At 33.4% G+C, this 9,097-nt stretch overlaps 1 protein-coding gene across 1 annotated transcript; it reads right to left on the reverse strand.

Annotated features, from left to right (window-relative positions):
* Window positions 1-1,030: 1,030 nt before the first annotated feature.
* LOC104227281 (leucine-rich repeat protein 1-like) lies at window positions 1,031-6,154 on the reverse strand. Its single transcript, XM_009779533.2, has 6 exons — window positions 5,676-6,154; window positions 3,798-3,869; window positions 3,551-3,694; window positions 3,173-3,244; window positions 3,018-3,089; window positions 1,031-1,334 (listed from the first exon to the last, which is right to left on the reverse strand). Exons 1-6 carry the CDS (start codon window positions 5,891-5,893, stop codon window positions 1,262-1,264), a joined length of 651 nt encoding a protein of 216 aa, XP_009777835.1. The 5' UTR covers window positions 5,894-6,154; the 3' UTR covers window positions 1,031-1,261.
* Between the last annotated feature and the right edge of the window lie 2,943 nt (window positions 6,155-9,097).

The raw sequence follows: 9,097 nt of genomic DNA on the forward strand, positions 1-9,097 counted from the left end.
TGGTCACCCCCAACTTATGGCTTTTCAGTTTATAAGCACTTTTAATTTGACCAAGGGTTTTACTAATTTATCCTTAATAATATTTTTAATTCACAAAATACTTTTCCCTAAATAAATTTTTTAACTTTATTTTCATTCCATATTCGTTGTTCATCCTTTTCTTTACCAAGAAATTTTTTAATTTATAATCTTTTATAAATTTTTTAAGGATATTTTAATCATTTTAACAAAAGAACAACTTATTAGCACTTTTCTACCAAACACATCAACTAATTATTATTATTATTATTATTATTATTATTATTATTATTATTATTATTATTATCATCATCAGTTTCAGCACGTCTATTCAAACACTTAAATGTTTATTTAAAAAATTAATTTTAGCAGAGATGCTTTTCAACACTAAGCTTATCAGCTATTTACAATCAGCTAATCCAAACGAGCTCTAAGCCTTCTTGTTTAAAATATACAGGATAGGATCAAATGGAACAATAGCAGAGATTTCGATTGATGGATTTGCAAATTGAATATATTGAAGGATTAAGGTTAGAACTTGTTGGAGCCCCCAAGCCCAGCTCAAGTGGCAAATGGTGGAAGCTTGGTATTTAAGTGGAGAAAGGTAGAGGGACGGGCCCATTATCCACCAAGTTTCAAAGGCTGCGGTTGGTCCAAAGGATCGGCCCCAGATGAATTTCTCGGTCATAAAAAAAAGGTTAGAACTTGTTGGATTCAGCATTTCATAGTCTAGCTTCAAATAATAAAAAGATAAAACTGTAGCACTCCACTAAGTTCAAACCGTTATCTCTCTTCTTTTCAAATGCTAAAGCCTTTCCCTGAGTTTTTTTATCTCTTACTTCTATATTAAACACGTATATCGAATCCGAATACGATGGACTAAACATCCGACAAAAAAATAACGCACTAAATCTTGTGATCATTTAATCTTTGTATATAACCTTTATACAATGATCCATGCATGACTTCGGAAACCAAACAACTCCCAGAAGTGTATAGTAAGGAAAAGATCTTTCTAAACCCACTGAACATTGAAATATAAAATACATTAGCACTTGGTAGCAGTATATTGACCGTTTTACACACATTCATTAACTTACTAATATCCTACATACATCATATCTTTCCTTACAATTACAACTTGGACACATAGTAAGTACAATCATAACCAACATTCAGGGAAGGGATTTATGTGAACTTCCACAAAAAGCGGCTGTTCTTCTCAGCCTATTCATCAACTTTCCTAAGAGCAATTGGTGTCATAGCTAGCGAGTCCCAACAACTCCGGACCTTCAAGTCGAGGATTGTGCTCAAAGCTGCAAATTAGGAGTTCAGGAAACTCATTAGAGACAATCAACTAGTAAACTATCTTATAGAGGAAGCAGTAGGAGATGACCCCTAAATTAAGACATCAAGAAGAATAACATGGTATAAAACTATAACGCAAAAGCTACATGGGTAAGGCCCCAAATACAACACATGGGTACAACCAGTAAACAAGTAGTCTCTTTTACTAAATTGGAAGGACAATTGCTTTCTGAAAAGATTATTCCGTCTGCAGCATTATATTGTTATACCATGACAAGACTTTATTGGTCAAACGACAGCTAACAACATGCCTAGGGTTCAGACTCAGTGTCCTAGGTTTCAGATACAGATAACCGTAATTCATTTTGCATTTAATCTGCAAGCATCTACTAAGTAAGAGCTCTCAGTCCACCAAAAACAGTTCATATGTAAAGGACTGGTAGCTACAATTAGGGCGATACTCCAATAAGCAATATTCTATTAGTCAATGAGCAGACAGTGTTCCATATCATTTACGCTGGCTTTTGGAACTGTAGATTGCAAAATGCTGCAATTTTTTATTCAAAAAGAAATGTTGAAAGGATTTGGAATTCTAATTTCTATAGCTCGGTACTGCTTATTAATAAGATTACCTATAAAAAAAATTCTAATTTCTATAGTTCACAAGGTCAACGAAAAATTATTATGCTGTTAATTGCATTTTCTGGATATAGGTTTAGGAGATTATGTGATAAGTGGACAAGTTCTTTGGGCATCGCAAAAGTTGTCCGTAACTCACACAAGAAGATCTCAAACCTAACATCCTTAGAAACTGCATGAAAATAGTGCATGGCCATAGTGAAAAACGCAATTACTCAAAATTTGTTGTAGTGAATGGAAATCCATCAAATCTTGCAGAATTGTAACAGAACAAGGCAACAAAATCCAGTTTTATGCATCCAAAAGGACAATACAGTAGTCCTTACATTTCAAACTTTAAAATTCTGAATCATGTAAATATTAGTGAGAACATTCATAATTCAACTAGGCCTTGAATCAGTGGTTTACAGAGAAAATCAGACAATTAAAGAACTAACGGAATAAACAAAAAGCAAAAAAGAACCATGAAGCACCTCAATTGGTTTGAGCTGCAGTCTAATATGCATGTCTAAAAAACAAAATAGAAGTACAATTGGGCTTGAAGGAAATGGAGTCATAGGTATCTTTGTGTATAACTTGAATTGATGCCAACCTTAATGCTAATTGAAACAATTGGAACTCCTTTGGTTAATATATCATACTCTTCAATTTTTTTGATAAGTAATGATGATTAATTACTTATGTATGCCAGCAAAGAGCTATGGCATTACATCCTATAATTAGGTGTTATTTTAAGGCCTTTCGAGAAATCAATGAACTGTTCTACGATAGAAGGTCGCATATCCAAATCCTTCCCAAAGTAAGTTTTCTTATTTGACAAAAAGAATAGATCTGAAGTTATTCTTTCCAAAGTCATTCACCTAATGCTTCAATAAGTCCCTAACCTGAAGCCCAAATTCAACTTAAGATGAAGAGAAATCAAGAAAATAGTCTTTTCGAAAGGTATACTTGATGGCATAAAGTATACAGAGACATGATTACTATTTGCACCATATTTGTTCCTACAGTTCAGTATTGTAACAATACTCGTAGAATATACAAAGAAATCTTACTTGTTCAGTGGAATATGCTCAAATGGACCAGAAGTAGGAATTGTTCCACACAAATTGTTATTTGAGACATCCCTGGAAGAAGAAGTGCAAATAGTTTAAAAACAATTTCGAATAAGAATAACGATAATAACACAAGCAAAGAAGTATGCACTTACACAACTTTCAGGCTAGAAACACTAGAAAGTTCTCTTGGGATTGGTCCAGTTAGCTGGTTATCATTCAGACGCCTGATAAGTTAGATAAGAAACTTTTCAGTCAACAGAAAAGGATTGTCCAACAACAGATTCAGTACAAGCATAAGTGCTTGGTTATATGCAACAAGGGGATAGGGGAGCTTTCACTCAAGACTTTACAAACTCATTTAAGGTCAAACTGAAACTGAATATTGGTCATAAAAGAAAACGGAACTCTGCGAGTAGCCCAAGTAACTGGTAGTTACCCCCCCCCCCACCCATCCACACACACACACACACATATGTAAAAAGTACATATGACTGGAACACAATAAGGAAACATCACAAAGGAGAACTTACAGGAAAACAAGATTTTTCAACTTTCCCAGTGAAGGAGGGATTGTCCCTGAAATATTATTGTTGTACAGATCCAGACTGATAAGGCTCTTCAAGTTACCAAGCTCTTTAGGGATGGTTCCCTGAATATTATTTTTGTAAAGCTCCCTGAAGCAGCAAAACAATTACATCATGTATATGATTCCTTGAAAACCAATAGAGTCACTGACGGAAATGGCAAGTCAATTCAAGATTTAAAATAGTTACTCACAAATACTGTAGATGTTCGAGCTTTCCAAGTTCAGGTACCAAATGACCAGATAGCTTTGAGTTGCCAAGGTCCCTGCAGAAATGTTACCACCCTGAGATACTTCAGATTTGTAATGACTACGGGGCAAAAATAAAGCAAACCACTCCTCTTTTGAATTTCTCCACTTTTTTCAGGCAAACATTTAAGAGAAAAGGGAGTGAGGAATAAAGGGAAGTTTCTCCCATTAACCTGCGGAGGATAACTAGGAGACGTGTAATTTAACCTTAAGGAAAGACCAGTTGATTGCACGAAAATTTAGCATCTCACAAGTCATACCTAATTAGAAAGGAATTTTTTCTTTGACACTACAGTTACTCGGTATAAATATAACTACTTCAGGTTTGCAAATTGACATGAATCTTTGTACACAAGGAACGTCAGGCTGAGCATCTCAAGTTTTCCCATGTATGAATCTGAAACTAATTTCTCTCTCGACCAAGCCATCATGTTTAAGAAGATATAAGAAAGTTTTCCTCTTGCATCTCAATAAACTAGGTTTTTGTCTTATTCGTATTTATAAGTCTTCTGTTATAGATAAGGAGTCCTATCAACATACAAATCCATCCAGTAACATATAGGTGTTCCATAATCAACTAATAAACCGGAAATGCAACTCTAAGACATACAAAAGGGCAGCCCGGTGCACTAAGCTCCCGCTATGCGCAGGGTCCGGGGAAGGGCCAAACCACAAGGGTCTATTGTACGCAGCCTTATCTTGCATTTCTACATGAGGCTGTTTCCACGGCTCTAAGACATACAACCTATCATAAACATTTTATAAGTATAATATATCATAAACATTCCAAAGTTTAGCCAATAAAATGATCATTTGACAAAAAAAAAGTTATGTCAGAAAATGGCCCTGCTTGATCCAAGATTTCTCAAAACTTTAGTAAGGCACCTTTATAGAACCACTGCCACCAATCAACTACCTTTAAAGCACAAGGATTTTACACATTTTTTTAATGAAGAGGTATTAATAACAAAAGCATCCAGAAGATGCATAGATTACAAAATAAAGAAGAAGGATTTTACACACTTCAAAACAAAAAAATCTCCTAAACTCTACCAAAGGTTTACATCCACAAAAGATAAGAAACACAAGAAGGACAAAGATCATTAACAAATCACACTTCTCCATCTTTAGCATATAGATCATAGATACACATCAAGATAAGAACTTCGCGTAAGTGAAACTAGTGTAAATACCGATACCCTTTTCACCGTGGAAAAGGAATCACTTTGCTACTAATTTCAAAACAAAGACTTGTTAGCTATTAAGTCAAGTGAAAGCTTAAATTTTTAACAAACTTCAAACCTACAAAGAAACTAACCAACAACCACCACCACCTCAATCTCAAAACTAATTGAGATGGCTATATGAACCCTCTATATAAATTCCACTCCAATTGGACCTATTTCACTCGAATAATAATTTATCTAACAAAATAATTAATGATTATCGTACTTTAAATCCCAGGCTTATCACTAAACTAAAAGGTCATACAAATCTCTAACCAGAGTAAAATAGTAAGTAGCAAATCCAGCCTCTATGAGCAAATTAAACCAAATTTAGACTATGTCTACATATATGCCAAAAAAATCTTTTTTCAAAATTTGTGTCTTTCTCAAAAGAAAAAAATTGTGTGTTCCAATATATACATACACACACAAATATGTATTGTAAATTATATATTAGGCTGCATCCTTTCTGAACCCAGTGACGCTTAGATCAGTCCCTCGGCAAACACAAACATACAAATCGACTAATTAAATAATAGCACACACAAAAGCAGTAATTAAAAAAAAAAAAAAAAAAGAAGAAATTTTGAGACATACACACGAGTGACGTGGTTATCGCCGTTGCAAGTAACATGAAACCAAGTACAAGGGTTTACAAGATTCGGATCCCAGCTCTGGAGCACGTTATCCGGGTCGGATAAGCTCCGACGGAGGGCGTACAAAGCATCCCCTTCTGAATTTCCCCTAACACTAACAGCTAGAGCAAGTACAATTACCAAAAAGCCCAAACTCTGGGTTTCAATAACAGTTGCCATGGTTCTTTCTACACAAAAGCTGAAATATTAGATTTTGAGGTGAGATAATTTGTAGGGAGTAGACCCAGATGAAGAAGAAAAAGGGAAAGGAAGACTGGAAGAAATGAGGAGAGAGGGGAGTAAAAGATCGGTTTTGGGAATGACAGCGAAAGGGGGAAAAGCTGGGTGGGTGGGTGGAGCGGGGGTGGGGCGGGTGCGGTAGGGAATCTTTTCTTCTCTCCACTTAGCTTTCTTTGCGTTTATAAATTGCAAAATAGTCACACATAAAACAATTTGTCAAATCCAATTTATAACTTCGCAATCGATGCGATTCATAAGTCGAACCTATTTTTTTTGTCACTCCCCTTTTTAAATTTGAAAATAATTTAACTTGAATTTTTAATTCTATTTTTAATGAAAATTTTTTATAACCACACAAATATCACTCATACAAGTTCAAATAAATTGAAACGGGGAATAGTTAATATGATAGAAATACAAATTATTTCTGTGCTTTTCTTTTTGCAAATTTTATTTTGGGACCATTTCTGTTGTATTTCAAAAATGCAATTTAAAATATATTTTGAAATTCGATTTCATCTAACGTCGAGATGCATATAGAGCCCATTTCAAATATATATTTTGCATAGTTTTGAGATTCTCATAAAAATTATGTGCAATTGTCAGCTAAAACTATACATTTGGAAAAGGAAAAAAAACTCTAACTTATATCCCCCCACCCCCACCCCACAACCCCCAAAACCAAAAAGATTCTCCATTTTTAGTGTTCGAGTCTGAGAACTTTGAGTAGGAATAAACGGATCCTATTCATCCCCATCTTTTTTGATGATGTTTTGAAATATTATTTTAATAACAGGTGAATGTCGTTCCTTAAATTAAAATCTCGAGTTTACTTTTTGAGCATAAGGAATTTTAGAAATGAAATGCTTTATCACCTTAATATTTTCTCGATGCGAATTTTAATTAACTGAACAAGTGAATTTCGAGTGCAAAATACTTAAATGCAAAAAATAAAAATAATCAAGACTCAATTTGGAGCGAGTCGACTTTAAATATATTTTCAATATTTATTTGGTTCCATCTGAACTCTTTTCATTCTAATTACAGTAAAACTATGTTACTTTGACTGTCTAAAGAAGATTACAAAGATTCAAACATAACTCAGAAATTGAATTTCTCAAATTTTTTAAATGAGGTTGACATAAGTTAGAAAATAATAAGACAGAAAGAGTAGTTTATAATTTTTTTGCTGTTCCATAATGTTAAATAGAAATTTACTTTTTATTCATATTTGCTATTATTGCAAAAGTTACATTTGTCTAATTATATTATTCAAATCTCAAATTAACCAAAAAGTTGATTTAATCTAGGTGACATTTATTTAAACAAACTAGAGTATGATTTATACACAATATATTTTCTAATTTATCTAATAAAATTATATGGATTTAAGAGGGAAGGATCATTATAATGTCAGTAGAAGAAATGAGTAAGATTATAATTGGTGATAGTAAAAACAAAGTTTGCTAATGTGCTACCAAGAAGGACCAATCATTAGCTTTTCTTATGTCAATTATCTCTAAAGAGACAAAGAATTATAGCCACCTGTCTGTTCCCCCTTTTTATGTAAAAAATAAGGAAAAATAATTTAGAGATATATTTTAAGAAATTATTTGAAGACAAATGTTGCAGTATATCATAAACTGCACAAATAATTTGTTATTGTAACCTGTACACGTTCTCTTATTAGACATCTTTGAAGTTAAAACACAAGTAAAAATTTTAAAAACTTGTTTGAAGAGTATTTCAAGAAATATAATGAATTTTGCTCTTAGATTTTTCACCTTTTTCTCTCAATGAAATACATATGCAAGTACAACTCAATTAACAAATACTAGTTTTCAACTTTAACTACTGATACTTATTTTCCAAACTTCAACCAAATATTGTTCTAACCTGAATTTAAAATAATTTTTATAACTTTTTAAGATGCTAGCCCAAAGAAAATGTATAACACTTTTTATTTGTCTAAGTCATGATAGACAGATTTATCTGATATTTATATTGATGATTGATAAAAAATAATAAATATTTCGTAAAATTAACACTACGATTATAATATAAAAATAAAAAGGTATAGTACCCTAGGCACTATGTTATACTGTTTATGATTTGAAAGCATATTAGTTAGTGTTTTGGCTTTTTCCTTTGATTAGTGGGTTAGGAAGACCGAATCGTGTTTGGCTTTTTTCCAAGTCAACTTTGGTATTAATATACTTTGTGGTTCTTTCTAAAATCATGATCCTTTTTCTTTAACGTGTTTTCTACTGTCATCAAATTAAACTCGTCAATCTGTCAACCAACGTACTACACTAGTCGTATTTATTTTCTTGGTCCAAGTTGGAGGCCAAGAAACGGCCAACAAAGCATATACCAAATTTCCATCATGAAGAGAAAGATTTAAATTTTGTTTATTTGTAGATTCCTTAAAATGTTTTTTTCTTTCTTTTTAATAACTAACTGGTATTCGGAATTAGTGAGTGTTTACCTCGAAAGTACGAGTAACAATTAAATTTGATTTGTGGTTTTAAAAATATGTGATTTAGTTCAATACCAATTAATAATCAAGAAATAAGAAGTAGAAATGAAATAGACAAGTGAATCAAACCAATGTTACTCAGCTGCAGTGACTTCGAGGTAGGCTTAGGATAATAAGAATAATTAAGTAATAAAAGCAAAGTAAGAACAGTAGAGCTAAACGACAATGCTGATGAACAGTAGGCGAAAAGGTAGAGAGTATATTCTTTGCTCAATGATAAGATGATGTTACAAATGATTGGGGTCCCCTTTGTATAATAGGGGAATCCCTAAGTAAGGTATATTTCTATTTACAGTAAGGAATATTCTTGGTACAGCTGTCTAACCGCCTAGTACAGAATCATACAATCTTATTCCGAGATTTGCGCCATGAACTTGGGGACGTGGCAGGAATCTAGTTCATTCTGTTACAAACCCATAAAGGTACTATTTCGGGGTCGAGCACACTCGGCCTCGGTATTCCTCGAATTCCTATCTCCAGGCATTGCACTCTGTCTTCGAGCTCGAGTCTCGTCCACCAGTTTCGAACTCGACCTCGCCTGGACTCGGGCCTAGGACGAAACCTCGAGCCTATAAATCGGGGGCATATGATTTTGACCGTATACA

This window comes from Nicotiana sylvestris, chromosome 12 (assembly GCF_000393655.2).
Source record: "Nicotiana sylvestris chromosome 12, ASM39365v2, whole genome shotgun sequence".
In the NCBI taxonomy this organism is placed as follows: domain Eukaryota; kingdom Viridiplantae; phylum Streptophyta; class Magnoliopsida; order Solanales; family Solanaceae; genus Nicotiana; species Nicotiana sylvestris.

Bases quoted from the DNA above. Each gene is read 5' to 3' on its own strand.
- LOC104227281 (XM_009779533.2), bottom strand. From the start codon at position 5,893: ATGGCAACTGTTATTGAAACCCAGAGTTTGGGCTTTTTGGTAATTGTA. The intron at 3,870-5,675 runs GTATGTCTCAAA...ACATTTCTGCAG, and splicing joins GATAACCACGTCACTCGTGT to GGACCTTGGCAACTCAAAGC. The intron at 3,245-3,550 runs GTAAGTTCTCCT...CTAACTTATCAG, and splicing joins TTGAAAAATCTTGTTTTCCT to GCGTCTGAATGATAACCAGC.